This window comes from Lonchura striata, chromosome 1, assembly GCF_046129695.1.
Source record: "Lonchura striata isolate bLonStr1 chromosome 1, bLonStr1.mat, whole genome shotgun sequence".
NCBI classification, from domain to species: domain Eukaryota; kingdom Metazoa; phylum Chordata; class Aves; order Passeriformes; family Estrildidae; genus Lonchura; species Lonchura striata.
Window position 1 is genome coordinate 21,254,999 of NC_134603.1, and position 23,369 is coordinate 21,278,367.

General features: G+C 42.8%; 2 protein-coding genes across 3 annotated transcripts in view; one reads left to right on the forward strand and one right to left on the reverse strand.

Moving 5' to 3' along the window:
* The window catches only part of NCALD (neurocalcin delta), a 57,952-nt gene extending 46,044 nt beyond the window's left edge, over window positions 1-11,908 (forward strand). The window contains exons 3-4 of one of the 2 annotated variants that reach the window (XM_021529437.2): window positions 1,314-1,419; window positions 1,630-11,908. In XM_021529437.2, the coding sequence (XP_021385112.1) occupies window positions 1,314-1,419; window positions 1,630-1,727 (204 nt within the window). In that variant the 3' untranslated portion in view covers window positions 1,728-11,908. The remainder of the gene's footprint in view (window positions 1-1,313; window positions 1,420-1,629) is intronic. The other variant, XM_021529438.3, reaches the window with a different exon arrangement.
* Window positions 11,909-18,122: 6,214 nt separating this feature from the next.
* The window catches only part of GRHL2 (grainyhead like transcription factor 2), a 49,434-nt gene continuing 44,187 nt past the window's right edge, over window positions 18,123-23,369 (reverse strand). Inside the window, exons 15-16 of the mRNA XM_077781398.1 lie at window positions 19,770-19,834; window positions 18,123-18,594 (exon numbers count right to left, since the gene is read on the reverse strand). Of these exons, the coding sequence (XP_077637524.1) occupies window positions 18,480-18,594; window positions 19,770-19,834 (180 nt within the window). The 3' untranslated portion in view covers window positions 18,123-18,479. The remainder of the gene's footprint in view (window positions 18,595-19,769; window positions 19,835-23,369) is intronic.

The following is a 23,369-nucleotide window of genomic DNA, read 5'->3' on the forward strand; positions in this document are numbered from 1 at the left end:
CTAATTCTCCTGGGAGACGTGAGGGGTGAGCTGCTGGCAGAGGAAAAGCCAGCAAGATGTCCAAGGAAGCGGCTGCTCCCTAGTCTGAGTGTAAAATGTCTGTGCTGCTTAGTGGCATCCTCCATCTGTGCTGTTACATTCCTGGAGCCAGTCCTTGGGGATCCTGAGCCAGATGATCTGAGCTGCTAGGCAGAGTGACTTTGTGAAGGGAAAGAGGGGAGAGGGGTAACCCAATGAGAAATCTTGACTTGCACAAAGGACCCCCCACTCCCAAAGCAGAAGGAAAGGAAGAAGAAATAACAAAAGCAGTCAGGTGACAGCAGGTGACAGCCAGTGAGTTGCAGTGGGCAGCAGAAGGGGCCAGTTGGACCAGGGTAATGCTGCCTTGGACTGGGATGTGCTGCCCCTCCACATGGCTGGGAGGAACCCTCAAGGCCACCACCCTGCAGCCCTCTGAGTGCTGCTGCTCTCCCAGGTGTGGCACTGCAGACACCTAACACAAAGCCCTGGTGTTTACTGGTGCTGCATGCTTATGTTTGCCAGCAATGTTTGGATAACCAGTGCAGAGACAGATCCTCATCCTTACTTTAAAATTAACATTAACCCTCTTTCAGGGAAGCTAGTAGCAAAGGTGGCTAATGCATTTGTCTGTGCAGAGACTAGGTATGGGTGGCAGTGGTGCTCTGTAGGCCAGAACATCTGGTCTCTGTGGAGAATATTGTGGAAGGGGTTTTGAGCTGTGCACACACACCAACCTCCCATGAAAAGGCCACCTCCTTGATGGTCCAGTCTTTGTTATCTGTGACAAGGAGTCACTGCTCTCCCTACAGACAGGATGCTTACAGGGAGGGAGACAAAGGAGATGGGGGAGAAGCAAAGGCAGGGTGAGGAGACAGGTGTGGTGAGGATGAAGCCTGTGTGCCCAAAGCATGGAGATTCATCACAGCACAGGACAAGACCTTGGTGGTCTGGCTGTTCCTCCAGGGTCTGGAAGTTGCCATTGCCCAACATATTGTACAAATGATACATTTGTCCAAAAACTGCTTTAATAAGGAAAAATGTAACCTTAGTCCAGACCCAGGTGGTGTTTGGTCATGACTAAATAAAGAAACACAGTATTTCTTAAATAGTGTCTTACTGAAGAGGGAAGCTGCATGTACTGGTGCCACCCAATGCCCTTCAGCATCCAAAGAGCAGGTCCTGCTGCTGCTCCAAAGATATTTTCTCATTGTTTCTGTCACAAGAAGATCACCATACCCTTGCATCAAGATAATGTGCTTCTTATCAGCTTTTTGCTCGTGTCTATCATGCAGGCAATCTATAAGATGGTTTCTTCTGTAATGAAGATGCCAGAAGATGAGTCAACCCCAGAGAAGAGGACCGAGAAGATCTTCCGCCAGATGGACACCAACCGTGACGGTAGGCACCCGCAGGGGTGGCTGCGGTGTCCCGGCACGTGGGACGATCTGCGGGCCAACAGGGGGTAGGCAGGCAGGTCTTCACCTTGCAGCGTTGCTTTCCCAGGAATTTTCCTGGCTTCCCCAGCTTCCTTCCATCATGCTTGTCCAGGGGTTTAACAGGTGTGCTGCAACCCACCACGTGCTGTAAGTAACCATGTTTCTTTTCTAGGAAAGCTCTCTCTGGAAGAGTTCATCCGAGGCGCCAAGAGTGATCCGTCCATAGTCCGTCTCCTGCAGTGTGACCCCAGCAGTGCCGGGCAGTTCTGAACCTCTACTTTGGATCAATTATGTATCTGCTTTTTTTTTTTTTTTTTTTTTTTTTTTTTTGCCAAACAACATTCATGGTAGTGTTGCCTCTGTATGGCCAATTATGCCTTCATTTGTGGCATCTTATAGCTTATTTTGTTGTGGATTAATTATAAGAATGCTGAATTGCTCTTAACAATTTGTCCAGGGCATGGGCAGTACTGTTCTAAACAGATATTTTGGTGTTATAATTGTTTTTAAAATTCCTTTTTGTTTATTTGTTTGTTTGTTTGTATCTGTTTTGGAAAGTAACGTGTTGAGGAGGAGTAAACCTACAACAAACCCCTTGGCAGCAAGACACACTGACAGATTTTAGATTGCTGCTTTAGTTGTTAGGTATTCACCTGCAGGACCTGAAAGTGTAGTAAGGCTGAACCAAAGGGGTTGTGATGGGTGGGGTAGGATTCACCTGGAACCTCCTCGCCCGTCCAGGAGGCACCAGTTCAGATCAAAGACAGGACTGGGAAGAAGTATGAAAATGCAAAACATGTGTGGTGTGTATCATCCATTCCTACGCCTCATTGTTTCAAGGCTGTGAACACTTTCCAGGTTGTGAAGAAGGGACAAAATGAAGATTGACATTTTTTTACTAGGTTTACAGTGGTTGAAGTCATATGGCTTTATCTGAAAATTCAGCAATTTGCAATCCTGGTCTCCAAATCCACAACTGACAATACCTCTTGCCGTTTGGGATCAGCAAAAGCAGACACAGATATGAAAAGCTGGGTCTTGACAATGAATTTAAGGGAGATACATGTTGAATGTGAAATTTTCAGGTTAGTAATAAAGCAGTTGCTACTTGGGAGAGTGGGCATTCACGTGAGGAACTCACAGACACCTGCAAGCAGCTCCAGCTAAGGCACATCTGCTGTTCTCAATGCTCTTGCATAGCAGGTAGTTTTGGGGGTGATTTTGTCTCTCTCCATGTAGCTACCAGAGTTTCTGGACCTGCTCTTAGGGGAAAGCTGTCATCAAAACTTGTTTTAAACATAAAATTGTAGCATTTATATTTCATTTATTTTAGTAAAGTTAAAAAAAATCTGTACTGAAATGAGGAAATGGTACGCTTTATGATATATTTATATATATAAAAATTAAAACAAAAAAAGATCAGCTCTTGAGAGAAATGTTGAATGTTTATCTTTCTGCCCAGGTGCAGGAGTTCTGAAATTTGCTGCTGCAAAATTTTGTCCTTTGGTCAAAGTTGCTGTATGCAAAGCTAGTACACACATGTGGGATTTCTTAGGGACTTTACAAGTGCAAAAGAAAAGCTGGAAAAGCTTTAGCAACAGGAGGCATTATGCTGACTAAATTGGCATTAATCACTCATTAGCTGAAGTCTGCTTTGTGATCCTGCCGGAGAGCTACCCATGCAGGCAGCAGCACGGTGTTGGGAATTCATGAGCTCATTAGAGTAACCTTTGTCTGACAGGCAAAGTTGGCATTTTGTCAAGTGACCTTGTAGATGCTAATCCCCAGTAGCCTTAATTTAAAATAAACCAAGTAAAAGAAGTCTGCTTTGCAGGTGATGATTAGCTAAGTACTAATTAGAAGTCACGAATAAGTAGTTGAGCATAAATAATCTTCTATGGAACACTAGCTAGCATGTACAATAACTGACAGAAGCAATCCTATACTTAATTTTTCCATACCATTTGCTTTGCTAGGTGTTAAGGGCAAAGCATTTTAGAAGAAAATAAAATTAAATTGAAAATAACATTGTTGATTAGTAGTACTAAAATTTTTATGAGTGGCTAATGACAATAAATGTCTTCAAGCACACATCTCTGTCTCAAACAATCACAAAAATCCAATTGATGATATATTTCCATTACATTCATCAAAATACTGAGCTGAGATGAGTGTGGGAAAATAAAAAAGCAAAGAGGGCCCAACCACAGGTACAAAGAGATTTTAATACACAGCACTTTCAGGTGTTATGAGCAACACTAGCAAGTTTTGCACCAATTCTTCTGGCTGATGAAAATATTCCCTGTCTCCTTCTCCCAAACCCTAATTAGACACCATGTGCACAAATCTAACCCTTCAAGGGATAGTCTGTGCCTACCTTCTTCAAGGTAATTTTCTGTGTTACCTAGAGAGGTTCTGGCCCTCTCTTCATGTCCATTACCTCATGGATTTTGGAAGTTATGTACTTGAGGGTTGTTTTTCAGCAGAAGAAGCCTGGCCAGACTGCTGGGGATTGCTGGAGGAAGGTCAGTGGGCACACACTGATCAGCACATCCTTCTGCCAGATGGGAATGACCTGTGCCACAGCCCAGCCTCTCCGGGGGTGCTCCATCACCACCCCTGCATGAGCAGGACAAGGTGACACCAGAGGATCCCTGCTGAACTTCCAACCTCCTGGCTCAGCACAGGCACCTGTGTCCAAAGCAGCCCAGGCCTGTGGAAGCTGGCATTTACTGAAGGTGAACTCGGATACCTCCTACGGTTCCATCTTCTTCCTAATGCTGTGAAAGCAGTTGCATGTGACATTTTAAAATGTTGCCTTTTCTTTAAGTGTATACCACCTCTTCTTCATTTTACAAGACACTTCTGGCTCAGAACCTAATCTCTCAGTTTGTTTTTGCTCAGTAGTTTTGGGGTGTTGGGGCCAGGCTCACCTCCTGTGTTACTCCCATACAACACGAGTTTGAAAGCACACGTTGTGCTGTGACCCCAGCAGAGATCTAATGCTTCCCACAGTTCACAAAATTTGGAATAATAAGAACTAGCTTACAGCTGCAGAGGATATAGCTGCAGATAAGGCTATTGTATAAACATTTACAGAGTGAGCTAGGGTTATTCTTTTACCTGACTGCCACTGATGATTGGTATTATTTTAAATTATTAACTATCCCTTTCTTTTTCTGTCTCTGCATGTACTTAAAGAGTGATTCGTAGCTGCAGTTGTGATAGGAACATCTGCAGACCTCAAATCAGCAGGACAGCAGTGGTGTGCTGTACCTGAGATTGAAATTTTCTGCTTTGCTGTCATTTGCATTTGTAATAATAATTGCCTTCATAAAGCTTTTGAAGGCGAAGTGGTGTATGCAGTATAAAATAGCACAGTAAGCCAGACTTTTGAGTGATTCATTAGCAGTATCTCCACACAGGAAGGATGGAGACAGCACATACTATTTCATATCACTTCTCAGTTTTGTAGATGCATTCTTTAGTTTTACTTGCATGTGCAACCGGCAGCGTTCACTCCTCAAATGAAGTTTAAAATCTAAGAGGATTTTCTCAGGTGGGTTTGCTAATCACCATCATCCTGTGATGATCACCCATCATCATCAACACTCCTGTGTTGTCCAAAGGAATTAATGAGTGTATCTCATGGAAAATGCCAGTCCCATTTATCTGGCATTCTCAGTCAGCTTGTCAAACTCTGGGCCAGAAGATGTGAAGTGAGGACTATGACTTGTGAGTTTTGCAATACTCTCTTTGTTTTAGGGTGCTTTGGGAAAGGAAAAGGGAACACAACCCTTTTAAAACCAGCACACGTGTTCTTGTAAGCACTTAGAGTTTGAGAGGGACTGAAGAATATTTATGTTTCAACATTATTTTTTAAAGCTATGTCAGTTCACAGTTCAGTGATGTTTCTGAGGTACCTAGAGCTATGCTCTTCCCTTGCCGTTCTTAGGAGCTTGTAGGATTTTTATCTTTTTCCTGGGGCATTCTTTGTTGCTCTGTGTTATAAGGCATGACCTCCACATTTTCTGCTGCCTAAAACCCTAAGTCAGAAGTGTGTACATTTCATAGCTGGATGAGCTCTGTGTGCAGAAATACTGTACACCAGCACAGGAAGTAGTCACACATGACCAAATCCCTGTGGTTTGAACAGTGCCCCTGGGGGATGAGCCCCAGGACTTCACTGATGGCAAAAGTGCAGTAATGCGGCTTAGCTTGATTTTCTTTCACTGCAGATCAGGTTAAGTCTCATTACCTTGCATTTGCTGTGGGCAGAACCTTGTCTCAGCTGACTCATGGAAACTTGGTGAACTGTGGTAACTTGGCGTTGAGCCCTAATCTGCCAACTAAGCTAAGATGAGAAGATGGCCTTGGCCATATGTCTCAGTACATGTGAACCAGGGAACACGGTGACAACTGGCAGGTCGCTGGGGACATGTGGCAGTGGGAAGGGAATCTCATGCCTCAGGGCAAATGCTTTGAGCTGAGCTGCCTCCTCTTAAAACTCTCCCCTTTTTCAGCACCGTTGGTGTAAGATGCAACATGATAGCAATATAGCAGGTCAGGGTTGGAGAGGCATCCTACAAGAGTTTCCTTTCAGAGTTTAGTGCCAAGTGAAACAATCAGACTAGTCTGATTGCTGGCTGGACAAGTCTTCCTGAACACTCGGTACACCAGCACCTCCTTTCATCTTTCTCATGGTGCTCCCTCTGTTTCCAGGCATGGCAGTCCTTGGGCTCAGCAGCTAGATGTCAGATACCTGGTGCAAGACTGGTGGAGAAGAATATTTCACCTGCCCTTTGCAGAAATATTTGGATGCATTCTTTGCTCTGGGTCTTACAAAGCAGGATGTCGTGTAGGAGTAGGAAAGCTGGGAAAGTTGGTTTTCTTGGTATCACAGGCAGAACTTGTGCTTAGAAATGCAGAGAAACTTGTCAAGTGCCAGGGAGCTGAGCAGTGCTCAGAGCTGTGTGCAGAGTTTTCCACTGATTGTGCAGTAGGCAGATAAGATAAACAGCAGTGATAAGTCAGGCACATGGTGTGATGTGCTTTGAGATAGGGCTTGACTAGAAATGGCACCTTCTGTGTGAGCAGCTCTGTCTGCTGCATATTCTGTCAGAGGTGCTGACAAAATACACTCTAAAATTAATCAGCAGAGCTGTTCACCATACCCTGGCAGGTACTGAACAAACAGCTCCCATGATGAGCATAAGGTTTTCCTTAAGTGCAGCTGAGGACAAAACATTGCCTATGGGAGTTAATTCCCAGTTGTGGTAGAAAAGAAGGGAAAGCACTGTTGATTCTCAAAGCCCAAGCTAGGGATGGTGGAATCAACATCTGTGCTTTAAGCACATAGAAGAGACAGGAGAGATTGTAAACTGGCATGGAAATCAGTGAGATTAGAGAACAGGACCACTGCTGAGGGACTGCAGAAGCCATTAGGTGCCTCTGGCCTTCAGAGAAGTAGAACCATCAATTGGATGCACAGTCAGTCTCCTTGCCCTTGCAGAAACTATCCCTGTATACTATGGGTATCTGAACAGCATCCCTTATTCCATCCTGGCTTTTGCTGCTGTTGTTTCCAAATTATCCATACTGAGAAGTTGTTTCCAGAGTGAGGATTTTCTCAGGATAAGGTATAAAGCTTTCCATATGTACTGTCCATATCTTAACAAGCTGGAAAGGCAGATGCAAGGGGCCTCTCATTGTTTCCCACAGGCTGTGTTATTTCAATGTGTAACTGGGATTAAGCTATCACCTGTAAAATGCTGACTAATAAGTAAAGCAAAAAAAGAGCTTGAGTTGTAGTGAAGAATGGGAAAAGACTAGAGAAATGAAAAACTGTCAGGACATCTCTGCCTGTAGCCCAGGGTCTGGATTTGCACAGTGAAACCCTCTTAGCAGAAGCCAGCACAGAACATCTCTACTCCAGCGCAGTCCATGGGACCTCCTGGGCTGCTTCAGCCCTGTGTGGTGAGGCTGGGGACTCTGGATCCTGCCACAGACATGATCATCTGAGATTATTAGGCACACTGAGGGCTTCCTAGATCTTGAGGCATGCAACAGCCATCAGCTCTTCAAAGTATTCACTTACTGTGCACCTGAGATGTTTTAGATCTTTGCCTCTTGCCCTGACCTTATACCAAAGATATTCTCACCTTCCCAGGGCATGTGCTCAGGGTGTCCAGCTCTCCAAGTCTTTGCAGCCACCTCCCAGTTGCCATCCCCAACCTCTGTGTGAACAAATAACAAACACCAGCCCTTGACATGTGAAGGAGCCAAGCTTGATGCGCTTAAATGGAACAGCTTCTGATTTGGTTTCCCATCTTTGGCCCACCTGTGAGTACCACACTATTTATTTCTTGTTATTAAGTAATGGCAGTATTGAGTATTTTAAGGGCACACCGAGCCTCTGAAACAACTTGGTTTTCGTGATGGCATCGGTGTTTGTCGAGGCACTGCAGGCTGGACGTGCCCGGTGCCCACTCTCCGCTGCCCTGGTCACTCCACAGAGAGCTGGTTTCTTCATGCTGCTGCCAGCAGCACCTGGCTGTGCATCCCCTGCAGAGCATCGTGCCCCCGGCCCACAGGAGCACCCAGCTGCTGTGGACCAGCAGACAATTTTGGCATAGTTACACCAGGCAGAAACTCTTCCTGCTCTCTGTCACAAACAAGTGTTGGGGTGTGACCTCTGGTTTTCTCCTCCTTGGGCACAGGGGTTTCAGCGATGTTCAGGGCTGGCCTCACGTTTTCCCCACCAGATGGGACAGCAGGATGAGGGTGATTAGCAAATCCACCTGAGAAAATCCTCTTAGATTTTAAACTTCATTTGTGCTGCTCATTGGCTGCACTCAGAGGGGAGATTAATGGGTCCAGTGTGGTAGTTTGAGGGAGAACTTTCAGTTTCTTGCCACCACCACCTTTTTATTTCCTGTCATTATTCCCATTTCTAGGGCAACCAATATTTTTTTATTAGTATCTGGAAGAAAAAGAAAAATCCAGGGTTTCAATCCAATAAGGATCTAAGGAAGGTTAGATATGGACATCTAACCTTCAACTAACTGTCCATATGAGTGACATGCTCAGTGTTAGTCGTATGAATGTTTCACAAAATGATGTTGCTTTGGTATTTTGCGTTTAATTTTCTTATTCACGTTTCAGGCATGTTTATGATTTATTTCATTATTTTGGATCCTCTTAGATTCAGCCCTGCTGGTCCTTCAGTTGTTATGCACAAGTCCCAAAGACCCTGAGAGCAGAAGTGACTGAGCAATTATTAGCAAGGTGGGCACACAGTGCTGGGTAAAAATGAAGAGTTTAATTACCTTAGGGATTTTTTTGTCTGCACACTTGCTTCAAGGAGACAAATTGAGCTGCATTTCAATATGTTTATCTCTTCCATTTTCTCACTTCAATTCCAAGCAGTCTTGTAGTTAATATTTGTATATTCGGCATTTTTTTGCTCTTGAACCTGAAGTGACCAATATTGTCTTCCTCTGACAGGAGTACTTAATACCTTTGATTTTTAAATATTGCTGAGTGAGTGAGGTGATGGATGCAAAAGTAGTTACACATTTGTGTGCTGGCTTTGGCTGTGATAATTTTCCTCACAGTAGCTAGAATAAAGGTCAGTTTTGGATTTGTGCTGGAAATAGTGTTGATAACAGAGGGATGTTTTCATTACTGCTGAGCAGTGCTTATATGGTATCAAGGACTTTTCTGCTTCCCGCCCCATCAGCAAGGGAGTTTGGTGCACAAGGGAGATGGGATGAGACACAGCCAGGACAGCTGATGCCAGCTGGCCCCAGGGATACCCCAGACCATGGCATCATGCTCAGCATATAAAGAGGGAGGGGAAAGAAGGAGGAAGAGGGTGACAAGTTCAGAGTGATGTCATTTGTCTTCCCAAGTCACCATTACCTGTGATGGAGTCCTATTTTTCTGGGGATGGCTGAATACCTGCCTGCCTCTGGGAATTGGTGAATGAATGCTTTGCTTTGCTTGTGCATGGGACTTTTGCATTCCCTATTAAACTGTCTTTATCTCAACCCATGGGTTTTCTCACTTTTGCCCTTCCAGTTGTCTTTTCCATCCTACTAGAAGGGAGCAAATGAATGGCTTTGTGGGACTTAGTTGCTGGTTGGGATTAAATCATAACAATTTGTTTAAATTTGGGCAGATATTTTTGAGGCTGTAGAAACTAAATTGAGATAAAACATGGCCAAGAGCTGAATAGATCAAAGTGTCCAGTTCCTATTTAAGTCCATGACCATTCCACAGGGAGAGCTTTCTCTGTTCCCTCAGGCTGTTGCATCATTGCAGCACAGAGTAGACATAACAAATCAGACTTATAATGATCTACTACGAGCAGACTCACTGCAGCAGCATGGAGTTCAGTATATCCTGTGTCTTGGCAAAATTAGATACCTCTATAGATTAATGCTTTGTAAGCAAACCTACATATCCTAAGGAAGACTTTTACTATTCAGAAAGGAGAGAGACAATTATGAATTAAATTAATTTGGTCCACATATTTTTCTTACAGCTGTCTAGAATTGCAAGTATCCTGTGTGTTGTTGCCTGTAGCTGTTGTGATGTGTTAATTTACCCCCCTAGTTCTGTGGTAAGCTCATCTGGTGGTATCCTGATTCTCCAGCTGGTTCTCTGGCAGGCAAAGCCCATGAGAAGGACACGTAGAGTCAAGTGGCTTTCAGGCACACCAGGGACAGCTTTTGGAGATGTGGCCCTGTGCTGGTCCATGCTTTGGGGGTTCTGTACCTACAGAGCAACATGTTAAACCTACTTGATAAAATGAAAGCAGATGATCAGGCCACCGAAGGAGACAGATAATTTGGCGGAGGGTTGTGTGTGTTCTGTGCCCCCCAGCATGTGCACGGTTTCCCCAGCTATTAACTTCCAGTTAAGGACCTTTCCTGAGCTCTTAGTGTTAGAGTTTTCTTCTGCTGATAATGTATTTGTATTATGCAACATACTCAGAAAACAGAAGATTATCTCTCTATGAGTGTCCTCTCCTCTTGAGAAGCTCTTCTCCTCTGTACATATGATATGCAGAATGTATGGGAGTCTTACCAGTGTTGGTTTGCATTTTTAAGACTGTACTAATTAATGTGTGATACTATTGTGTTTTTGTAGTGGCATCTTTGATGTAAGATGTAAAAAGTATTTAATTTTTTTTTTATTGTTCAGCTTTTAGAGATAGCACCAAGGACTGCATGTTCACTAGAATCAGCCTTTTTCAGGGGCTGTCATAGCTGCACGCAGGCACCGGTGTTTCACCCGGCATGTAGCACCTGCGTTCCACTTTTAATAGGGGTCAGTTTTGAGTGGAAAAGAATTCTTCCTGAAAAGTCTAGTTTTGTCTTTCCCTCTCTTAGATTCAAGCTCCCCCCTTCCATGCTGTGTGTGCCAGCCCTGGCCCCAGGAGGAGACCTGGGAGGAATGTCTCCTGACCCGGGGCACCCCTTGGCATCAGACACCCTCACCCCGTAGCTCACCCAATGTGTGCTCCTTGGAACTTGGTTTTCCTTGGAACTGCTGGCTGTGCCAGCACAACAACAGTGGGCTCACATTGCAAGACAATTTGTGCAAATGACTTTAAAATGAATTAACTAAAATTGAGGGGAATTAAGGAAAATAAGAGCCTGAGCAGCAATTTTAGGGTCAGAATCTTACTGGGGTGCTTAATACAGCAAGAACTTGGGGTCAATTCCTAAAAGACAGGACCATTTGGATGGCTTAGGTCTACATTTCTTGTCAGGTTTGGAGAGTGAAGTGGGGCTCAAATCCAGCCTTTCAGGCAGGGTTGACTTACAAGATAGACTGAGTCTGAGATGCTTGTCCAGATTATATCGTGGGCCAAAACACAAGACATGCTGCAGCTTAGGAGTTACTTTTCTTTCAGATTTGTTTTTTTGGGGTTTTTTTTGGTTTGTTTTTGGATTTTTGGGGGTTTTTTTGTTTTTTTTTCATTTTTAATGGAGAAAGCAGTTCAAACTGCACCTGGCAAAATGACTGACTTCAAAAGCATGTTTTTCCTTATTATATAGACACTCACAAAACAGCATTGTGTGGCTAAAAAAGCACATATGTGACAGTTTCTTTCTGAGTGCCAAAATATATAAGCAGTATTGTTTGAAGGGAAATAATTTTTTTTTACTGTATTGTTATTACTGTTGAACAAATATATTGTTTTTAAATGTTAGATTTTGAAGACTTTTGTATTGTAAATTGTTTTGTGACACGGTGCTTTTTCATACTGGAATTATTGATTGCACCTAAATATTAATTATTGCTTTCTTATATAAATATGTGACCTTGAACAATCTTGATGAAAACCAATGTATGGTGGATACCAACAGTTCAAAAAAATTCACCTACTGAAATCCCCTAAATGTTCTTTCCTACTAATAAACATTCTGCTGCAGCTAGTGATGGTGTGCCATGTGCTTTACTCCCTTCACAGAGGAGCCTTAAAGCCTCACATAGCTCCATGGTCTGGGGAGAAAACCCCAGAGAAGCCTTTGCCTGCTGCAAAGTTTGGAGGGCTCAGCCAGGGCTTAAACTGGGCATGGGCTGGGCTGGCACATTGCAGCCAGCTGGGCGCTCCACTCTAACACAGATTTTGCTCCAGCAGCTAAAGCCAGCAGCTGGGCAAGGAGTAGGATATCCTCGGGGTGGGTTATAAAAGCAAAGGAAGGACAGCACAAGACTGAGATCCCTGGTCCTCTGAAGCTGGAAAGAGCAGCTTAGCTGACTGACAGCAACTTTCCCTGCGATAGATAAATCCCTCTGCAGGTTTAGGGGACTTTTTTACCCCCTAATGACTGTCACACACATCAAGGGAGCATGGGCAGGGTAGTAGCTGTGGTTAGTCGCTCTGAGACGTGGCTGATGAGGCAGCAGCAGAGTTTGTCACAGCAGGGACTCCTGGCAGCCTCAGACAGGCTCTGGAGAGGGCTGGCTGATGCTTCTGTGCATGCTCCTTAAACTCCTCAAATTTTTACCTAGGTTAAATTTGGAGCTGGGATTAGCCGAGTGCAAAAAGTAGTTTAAAGCACACTGGAAGGTAGCAGAAACCAGTGCCTACTTCCTTTTGAGATTAAACAAAAATGTCTATTTGTGGAACTGCACATTAATCTGAGCTTGAGACAGGCTGGAGCCAGAATGAAGCATCAGTTGCAGTATTCAGGTATCTCCTGTGCTCAATGCAAACCAGCTTTATTACACAAGCTTCCAGTGTGCCAGACTCCCTGTGATGGACATTGTCCTCACCCTGCCCTCAGGGCCATCATACAGTGTTGCATAGAAAGACTGGGTGTAAGGAGGTGTTTATTTGTACAGGGGTGCTAAAATACTCCACTTATTACCCTTGCTGTCCCTCCTCTTCCTGTTCAAAGGCATCTGCCCCAGGCACTGGAGCACGTTGGACTCCCACAATCTTGGAGTGGACCTCCCACCACCTCAGGAAGAGGGAACCTGTGATCCTACAGCTCATGGCCCCATCTGGGGAGTAGCATGCTCCAGAATCTGTATCAGTGTTTTCTGCAGCACAAATTAAGCCAAGAGATTGGGAAGGTGCTGAAAACGATGGCTTTGCTGCTCCAGTGAGTCCTCTAAAGTTTTGGTCAGGAGCTAGAGGTGGAGTGTTTTGCTTCCTGCTCCTAAAAAGGGGTCAGTTCTTCTTAATGACCTTTAATCAAGGTGAGCTGAGTCACCTTGCTAAAGCCTGGCTCAGCCACGCCACAGTCCAAGCCTTGAGCGTGCAGTGGTTGCAGTGGCTCCCATCAGCCAACACACTTCTCCTCACCGCTCCATGGCCTCGCAGATGGAGCACTGCCAACCATGCAGCTCTAAAGCACTTGCATTTTAGGAGCCACTCAGTAAAACCACCTCCTGTAAAACATAATTTAACATCTATCACAGGCAGTGCCCAGGAAATGTGGTTACCTTAAAGGGCTCCATGGGAGCTGATCCTGGCTCACCCTGCACTGCTCATCCAGAGCACTGAACTCCTCCACCCCACTGTCCTGCTACTGATTGGGGAATCAACCTTTCCTGAGGCAAATGCTATCCCAAACAATTTCCCACCTACTAAGATGTTCTGACCTCCCGAATCTTGTTTGAAAAGTCAAACTCAGCTGGTGGAGAATAAAATGTTTGGTGAAAATGTTTTACTGCAAGCTATGTGGCCAGGTATGCTTCAGTGCTTTGGGAGTAGATGTGGGTAAGGATCTCAACTCAGGTGCCCAGGAGCCACAAAGATGTCAGTGTCAGTGCTTCCAGCCAGGTTCCCAGGACACTCCAACAAGTCACAGAATCACAGAATAGCTGGGGTTGGAAGGGATTTCTGTGGTTCATCTGATCCAATCCCCCTGCTCAAGTAGGGCAAATGAGAGTTGGTTGTTCAGGACCATGTCAAGGCAGCCTTTAAATATCTACAGGGAGAGAGACTCCACAACCTCTCTGGGCAACCTACTCCCCGATTTCAGTGGGAACCTCCTGTGTTTTAGTGTGTATCCACTTGCCTCTGGTCCTGTCTCTGGGCACCATTTAGAAGACCCTGACTCCATCCTCTCTGCACCCCCTTCAGGTACTGGTACATAGTGATTCTCTCTCTCTCTCCTGGAGAGATGTAGTAATACACACCACAGCACCAGAAATATTATCTCATACATAGGAATATTTATTTTTTTCCTTCTTAAAAATGTACAAAAAATAAAATAACTGTATTTACAGCTTATCAAACCCCTCTCCCAGTTGCAACACTATTAAGTTACATGAGCTATATTCTTAATATAAAAGCACACTATACATTAAGTTTCCTTGTTTGCCAGAAAGACGGCTTGTCACAATCTTTGGCACAAACATTCTTGTTTGTATCTGTCTCAATTAATAGGAAATGGAAGAGCATATAAACATTTAATAAGCTTTACATTTTATAAGTCATAAGATACTCCTTTCCAGTTCCACTTAAATCAATATACAAGCATCTCTGATGACAGCTAGAGAGTTTAGATTTTACTAATTGTTTGAATTAATTTACATTTAAACAATTCATAGAATGAAAGAGAAAAATATATAAGAAAGACATTCGATCTCTGAATTCCATTGACCAAAAACTTTGTGAGAGAGGACACACATGAAAAAAACATTCTTTTCTTTGTAGTTTACACTCAGTGTTAAAAATCCTCCAAAATGTCTTGATGGGGTTATCATAGTACATCCACAAAGCTTCACTCAAGGGATGCACTGTATTTTGGGAATATCAGCACGTGACTGTAAGAAAGAACTAGAATTTGAGAATTTGAATAGGATTTCATAATAAAACATCAAGTGGACGGATGAAGTGCCAAATCCGCAGCAGGAACCAAAATTAGAAGACTGTTCTCCTTTTGTACATTTCTATCTAGAGACTTTCAAAATGTAACATCTACAGACAGTACTGCTATAGCTCTTCATAGGGAAAATGCACTGAACAGCAAGCCACTCTTCAGGCTGCAACTAGTTAAGATTCAAGATTGCTATCTTGAAGAAGAGAAGGAAATGAGAATTTTGTTCCTTTAAATAAACAACCACAGCAGTGCCACAAAGAAACAAAAGGAGGCAAGGCAGATATTCCTGTCTCGTACTGAACAGTAGCCAAATCTTACTTCCATTTAATTCATAATATTTGGAATGTCCAGCATTAATCAATATTTTTTATCAAACAAAAGCAACATGCATATTTTAAACAATATACATGTAAGCACTGTGTACTCCTCAGGATATCTGAGTCAAGCAGGGCACAAGGCAGCCACTGCTTCAGAAGTTTGCATTACTCATACCACTCCTGCCCCTTTCCCAGCACTCTGATGGACTGATTAGGACCAACAAGGTGAACCCTGAGAGCTTGCAGCCTGCCACAACCAGCATCCAAGGTTCAGGGCTCCTCCAGCAGCTGATGCTGTAACTACAACTGAAGGGGTGCAGCATGGATACTCAGTCTTAGTGCTTGTGATGCACCTGTATCTGGAGCAGAAAACAAAGCCCTCAGACCTTGGCAGATAAAGCTAAGGGTGATCATCCTTACCTAGCTCTAGCTGCTTTAAAATAATCTTACCACCAATGTAGTCACGTTCCTGATAACTTCATTGAGACTCTAAGAAGGAGCTAAAGGCAAAAGTATTAGCTTTCTACTATCAGGAATTTGCACACTTTAAGATGTATTTAGAATAGCTTTCAGTTAATCTTGGAAGCAACTTTCCTTTTCTGGACAAGTGGCAGACTGAAAGCTCCTAAAATGACAATGGAAAGAAAGGTCCTGAAGGCCCAGTATTTCTGGAGCTCTACACTTCTCACTGATCCTGCACTGTTCCTCATCACAGGATGCTGGAGCACCCAATCTCAGCTCATCTCGACCCAAAAGTAAGACAAAACCATCCCATTAACCTGAGTGCTGGTGCTGCCAGGACTACCTGTCCTTCTCTGTGAACTCTAAATTCTCTACTGGCTTTTCTTAATGCAGCACATTCCAACCCAGGCCAGCCCCAGGTATTCCCTTGGACAGCAGGTTTGTTGAGGGCAGAACTAGGGCTCAACTCCTGCATACAATTACTCCTTTGCTTCACCTGCAGCTTCTGCCCAGACATCTTGACCAGCTGAGAGATCCCAGATGATAGTCTGAGGATTACAGATATCAACAGAGAAATACAAGAACTAACAGTATTGCTCACCAGTCCTGTGTGCTGAACCCAGTTCCTAATGCCTCCTGTCCAAACTGTCCTCTTTTTTTCTCTAATAAAAAAATATCTGGGATAAGTCAGCATAGACTTTTTATGTCAGTCTGAGCCAAACAGAAACAAACTGAATCATCATAAATCTCTTATATTCCCATATTGTTTACTCTTGAGCAGGGTAGCAAAAGCATCTTTGCTGGAGTGCATTTTTATATAAAATTAAGGAAATTACAACAGAATTCTGCATCAGAAGGGGAAAAAGTGCAAGACAAAAGAAAAGGGCAGGAGAAACAGAGAATACATACTTTGCTTTACAGGCATATGTGAATTCTGGGTATGTTAGTGCTGATGCTACCAGCCTGAACCTTTAACAGTTTCTGGTCCCACAGAAACTTTTACATGTACTTAACATTTCTATTAAAGGAAGAGATTTTAATGGGATGCTACTGCTAATGAAGATAAAGTGTGCATGAACTTACAGGACAATTCATGCAGATATGGCCAAATCAGACTGATCAGTTATCCCAGCTACTTTGCTTGAATGTAAATAGCTCCACACAGCTCAAAACACTACATGAGCCCTGTTAAACATGGCAGTGTTTCTCTCTGCCATTAACCACCAAATAATAAAGGTTGTGTGACTAAATGAGAAAAAGTTTTAGAAGGAAAATAATAAACTTTAAAGGCTGCATGTAGGGAAGGACCCGCACTTCTGTTTGTCACACAGGATCCATGTACATTGCATAGAGAATAAAATGCAACTGAAACTCATGGAATTAGGTGCTAAGTGAGGAGCTCATTACAACAGTCAGAGGAGCTGGAATGGAGAGAGAGAGATGGGGGGGTTTGGAAGTCATAGGGACATTCAGCCCTTGAATCCCTTTCCTGGTACAATTTCAGCCTGCACAACTTTTATCTCTTCACAGAGTTCACAAGGCAGGTGTGGAATTTGATGGAATAACCATGTACTTCAACTTGGGTTCAGCTGCAGCCCTTGAGAGAGACCAATCTCCACTCCTCGTCGTGGGATACTCCGTCTCCAGTGGAAAAATTATTCCAGCTTTGATAAAATATTTACATCAAGCCCAGGCTTATACATCACCCAAGTGTCCTAGGAATCACAACAGAATCATTCAATGGAAATACAAGAGCAAATATACTTAGAAGGAAGAGTTTGAAGTCCTGTTTCTTACAGTCTAGAGGAAGGCTTTGACACACAGGCTGCTGCAGAAGTAACCTTTCCACTACAGGTTTGAGAAAAGACCACTTTAGGAGTCTCTGCTTCATTAAAGGAAGACGACCAGGAAGAAGTCCCTTCTGTACCTCTTGGCAAACCAGGCAGCAGACATGTGGTGTCTCTTGGATTCTGTTACAGCTGGATGGAAGACTTGGGTACCTACAGCTGGGACTTGCCCCATTGTGCCAGATCATCCAAGACCCATGAGAGAGCCTGAGCCTGCTCTAATATTTTAATATACAATTGTGTGAGCAAGGATGGAGCATATGAGTACAGATTCAATTATCAGCTTCTCAGTACACACTCCTTAATAGATTGTAGCAATTTAATCCTCTAGGAAAGATTCTATTAAACCCTAAACCAAATACATACAAAAACATAGTGGCAGTAAATATGCCCACATACAGTAGTTAAAATATATTATTGCATATTATAAACATTATATACAAGGTTAAAATGGTTTCTTTTCCATTTACTTACAAGTGACAGTTGTAGCTGAATGCTTTACTTACAAGTCCTCATTGCTACGTGCTGAGAACTACCAGAGGTATTTGGCAAGACTATACAATATAGAGATATAGATCAGTATGAGCAAGTGAACTGTAAGCCACTTTGCCCATTTTTAGCACTGCAACAGATTTTTAGCAATGACAGAGGCAACTACTGGTAAAGTGATTTATACCAGATTTCTGAAATTAGACCAGCATAGTTACTGAATGTGTTTTAGAATGAGCTTATCCACACTGAAGTGTGGATTAAAATGCTGCATTTCACATTTGCAGTGGATCATCTGGTTACAATCTGGGGCTGGTAACTGCTTGTACACTAAAGAGTGAGGAACAATAAATAAGGGACCAGGTTAACGTGAATGGCCTTGTGCTTGACAAACCCAAGTCTATCTGCAGTGGGTGCACTTGTGCAGAATGGACAGTTTTCAATGCAGTCGTGTAACAGTTTCTCTGATCAATGTCTGTCAAGTAAATGGGAAATCTGCTTTCCAAGAAGGATGAAATGCTGTGGTTCCTTACAAAAAGGCTCTGCCTGAGGCTAGATCTCTGTCAGTGTGATCTTGAAGCCTTCAACCATGCTCTCCATGTTCAGGATGAACGTGTCCTCATTGGAGTAGTGCTCAATAATGTTGTCATCCATGTTTACCAGGATGCTGGTGACAAAGGCAGAAATCAATGTTTTTATGTACCAGAACACTGAAAGGAAAAGTTATACACTCTGCCACATGTACTTGCTTCTCTACAACACAAAACCAGACTCCAGCACATGCCAGTACAGGCTCTCTAGTAGGAATTATCATCAAGATCTGCCCCTCAGTCTCTTATAGTCTTCAGATTAGAGGCTGCTCCTTGCCAGAGCAGTTAAGGGACACACCAGGGCTGTTAACACACTTAGGCTACCCACAGATGAGCTGCACTTCACATCCCTGTCAGACCCAGCTAGCTGATGCTTCCCATGCCTGGTGGTGGCCCCCACAGGGACACATCCATGCTACTTCCTCAGGCACATCATGTGAGCTGCTAACACAGGGAAGCAGTGTAATTTGTGCTTTGCACACAGCTCACAGACTTAGAACTCAGCCTGGATGTGAAATTATCAACAATGACTATTACAAGTGTGTATGAGAGTTTTCCTCGCTCTTTACCTCCAAGTGTTTCTTCTGTCACTTAGAAAGAAGCAAAACATGAGGCGTTTCACCTGTCTTCTCAAAAGCTAAAGAAATCTCCAGACAACAATGCTCTAAGCTAGTTACAGCTGAAAATAAATGACTGGTTCAAAATTATATTGCTACAATCTTGTGGTTAAATAGAACTTTAAAAAACAGTTGAAGTGAAGAGATGTAGTTTTACGGCAAGGAGCAGAAGCCTAGCTATTCTAAAAGTCCAGCTGCAATGTTCATGTCTAAATTTATTTGGCTGAAACCCCTGCAGCAAACATTGCCTGCCTGTCTTTCAGAGCAAGACAGTGGCCTACTTCCTGCTAATACTGCAGGAAAACTCCACACTGCATCCACAGCAAAGGCAGCAGCTCCCATACTGGCCCTCCACGATGTTATTAAGCACATTGTCTACAAAACAGACTTTATCCACATGTCTTATCCACAAACCCTTCCTTCACACTAAGTTTATGAATACTGGTCAGACACAGTTTGGAGATCCATGTTTCTTCTTCTGCCATCCCTTAGAGTCTCCATAGACATGAAGATTTCAAGCACACGGGTATATCTCCTGAAAGAGTTTGTGCTGCCCATGTGCAGCATCATGAGGCCCCAAGTATAACTGAGATCTCTGAGTACTTCTAAGATCCTTAGTTATGTAACTAACTTACCCCTTTTTACTCTTCTTATAAAGCTTTGCAATCTTTTCAACTGGTAGCCCATATTTCTCAGAAATCTGAAACAAAAATAAAAGAAATATCACTAAAGATGAATAAGAACTATAAAAAATCTTACCTTACATAAGACATGAAAACAAATCTCTGCAAACTTTGACAGGGTAGCTATACAGAAAAGTCTGACACAACCATATCATGCTTTCATTTAAGGATGACTTGGGGAGCAAGAATCCTGAACCGCTTAATCAAAACCCACAATTGTCTCCATCCAGAAACTCAGATACTATAGTTTTTATAGGGTGTGAGTCATCAGAACTGCCCCAGCATCTCCTAGTGCTCTGTTCAAGGAGTCAATGCTCTTCCCAGCTTCAGATTTTACTAGGGAATTGAAATCTGATCTTTCTGTTTTTTCTTAATTTGATTTTTTGGGCTCATGGGAGCATAGGCTTCTCCCACCAGGCAGAAGGCAGACACATGGCAAACCAACAGGAGCTGACTGACCAATGGAAAAACAAAACCATACACATTTCTATTTCTCAAAGAGATTTCAAAGTTTATTAAGCTAACAGGATTCTCCATGGTGGTACTTTTGTCTGAAAAGTATCTTCAAGGTACCTGTTATTGTAGGAGGGCTGAGGGCCTCTTACTAAGAACTCTTACTGGAACTAAGAGGCTTCTGTATTACTGGGAAGGTAACTAAGTCTAGTTACTACATTAGCAAAATGAAAACACTATTTGGCTCACAAAACATCATCTGAGTGCATAGATAACAAGATGAGATGTCACAGAGAAGTGTGTTATCAAGGTAAAGGACTTGTAAAATAAACTTCTTACTAAAGCAACTAAAGCAATAAAGCAGAAAATACAGTAAAACTTTAGAAGGAAGAACTACTTAGCTGACAAATTACCCATACCAACAAGTACTTCATTGGGATGCTTTGGCATTGCTTTGCAGCCGTGTACTAGCAACTTTCTTGGATGTCTATTCTGCAGTGACTTTGTGGTGTGCTTATGGTGTCCCTGGGCCCTTCATCTGAGCCAGGTTTGCTTTCCAAATTATGATTTCTCTTTGAGGGAACAGGTCTCACAGTTTACACTTTAGAAGAGGATTGTCCCAAAAGGCAAAATAGTTATAGAAAAAATACTTTTTTTTCTCCCCAGTGATTAATGTTCTGTGGTGTTCTACTGCCAAGCAAAGTAAGTTTCCAGCTCTTCACAAATAAATGAAGTTGCAGCTAAATAGCTGACTACTTCTGTATTAGGGAACTGAAATGCATAATTAAAAATCCATTTAAAGACTGGCAAACATCAGGCGTGGTAAAATCCTTTATTTGTGTTTGTATTCAGAGTTCTGTTGAGAAAAGTTATTTTAGGGAAGTACATTAAAGCAATTATCACAAAAGAGAAAATGGAACGGATAAATTCAGCACTGAGGACAGATTCAAAGAGTTACATGTTGAACACCAAGCATGGCTCCCATCCAGACAACCAAGATTCTCTGAAAGAGAGAATTAATTAGCCCATACTTTTCTATATCACCTATAATAGTATAATTATCATCTTAGGCCAGATGCAATTTTGTACTTAAAAACTATCCCTAATAATGCACAAGGGTATCAGCTTGACTGGTGTTCTATAGCATAACTCCAAGATTCTGAAGAACTAATAAAACTTCTCTTACACTGAAAACAGTGTTCTCTGACTATTAGCATACATCAGTGGCTAACAGAAAGGGGAATAACTGATGAGGTACAATAGACCCAGCCACTCCCCAAGTTTTTCACCTAAAAAGCTAAATTCAGCTGGTATTTGCTACTTCAGTTTCGCTTGCACCAGCATGCTTCACTGTTCTTTCACTCTTTATTATCCTCTGGCTTTGCTTATCATGAACAGAATGACATCAGATAAACAATCTGGTGTTGAATTTTTTATCTGTATTTCTGTTGTACCCTTAACTTTAAGTTTTCATGTAAAGCAATAATAAAAATGGCTCAATTTCATCAGACAGTTGAAAAAATCCTTTGTAACAGGCATTGGAGAAAAACTGGTAACCCAAAACTGCAGAAAGTGTCACAAGTGTGTGTGAATATGAGGAAACAATCTCCTTCTCTGGGTTGTTAACTCTGAAGCCCAGTGATATTGTAAAGATCAGCACTTGAAGACACTTTTCACTGACTCCATGCAAATACACAAGCTGAGCAAAACATTTCTTGCCAAGGAGGCTTAATAGCAGCTAATATACAGCATTCTGCACATTCCAGCATAAATCTTCCCTAGGATATTTGGCATGCCTAACACTCATACATTCCAAATGTTGCTCAAAGCGTTTTGGGACTCTGGGACATCACTTCCTACATAAACTATGAGAGGTTAGGCTGAGAAAGCCTTGCCTGTCACACTGCCTATGACAGGTGTAGGATTTATATAACTTGCAGGGATTAGTGAGCTTTGCAAAAGACTTCCAGCTGACTGAATAAGCACATTTCTCAGGAACCCCTGGGATTCAATCAATTATACCAAACAGCAAGCTGTGGAAGCAAGACTTAAAGTGGGGGTATGGGAGAGCCTCCCCCTCATAGTCTCCAGTACAAATGCACTAAGTCCTGCTGCAGAATTGGAGAAAGCATAGAGCGAGCATCTGCTAGGGCATCTCACTTAACACCCGCTTCTCTGAGAGTTTGCTGCCAGCACAGGGGACCACCACTTACTGCCAACTTCCATTCAGAATGACAGGATTTCTCACCTGAACCCAAGCAGGCTACAATAAATTTTAAAAAGGTGTCTCTATTTGGAGGAATATTTTTCCTTATCATCTCCATTGTCCATTTGTCAATCTTCTGAGATTTCTTTCTCTTAGGATGCCTGAAGCAGTGTGACAGCCTTCCAAGTGGCACTGAAATAGTTGTCTGGGTGTCCCTTTGGGCTGCAGTCCCCTGGCACGGTAAGTTTGTCTGATTGCACAAGCCACCAGAAATGCTCTCTGCTGGAGTCAGGAAACCAGAAAGGGCAATATCTGGGTGTGTCCAGGCATGTAGGAAAACACCTTTGCCAGCTTATTTCTATTAAATGGTCTAGTCTGTTGTCCTACACTAGCTGGAAGATCACATATATAGACAGGTACCTAACAGCCTACCTAGCTCTATTGAACTCAGATGTTAGCTTTAAATTATTGAAAGACTTTGGGAAATGCCTGAATTTCCCAATTTGAACTGCCTTCTGTAATTTGAATAAATATGTAATTTTGCACAATGTAAGACTGAGGTACCTACTGGGATCCACAGTTATCCTGACTTTGGCTCAGGCTGAAATCAGGGTGTAGAGCTGGTCAGTCACCACATGTGTGATGTTTTATATTTTCCCTTGATCAAGACTGATTAGTGAAAACCAAACATCTAAGCTGCTTCCTGAGAAGTGCTGCATTTCTGAAACCCAAAACCTCTAGATATTTGCCAAAAGGAAGATATCTGAAAAGTAATCTAATTGTTAATTTGGAATAAGGATATATATGAGAACAAAATAAACACAGGATCTGAGAAAAGCATACCATTAATAACAGAAAGTTAGGGGAAAAGTCAAAGATCTGGAATAGTAACT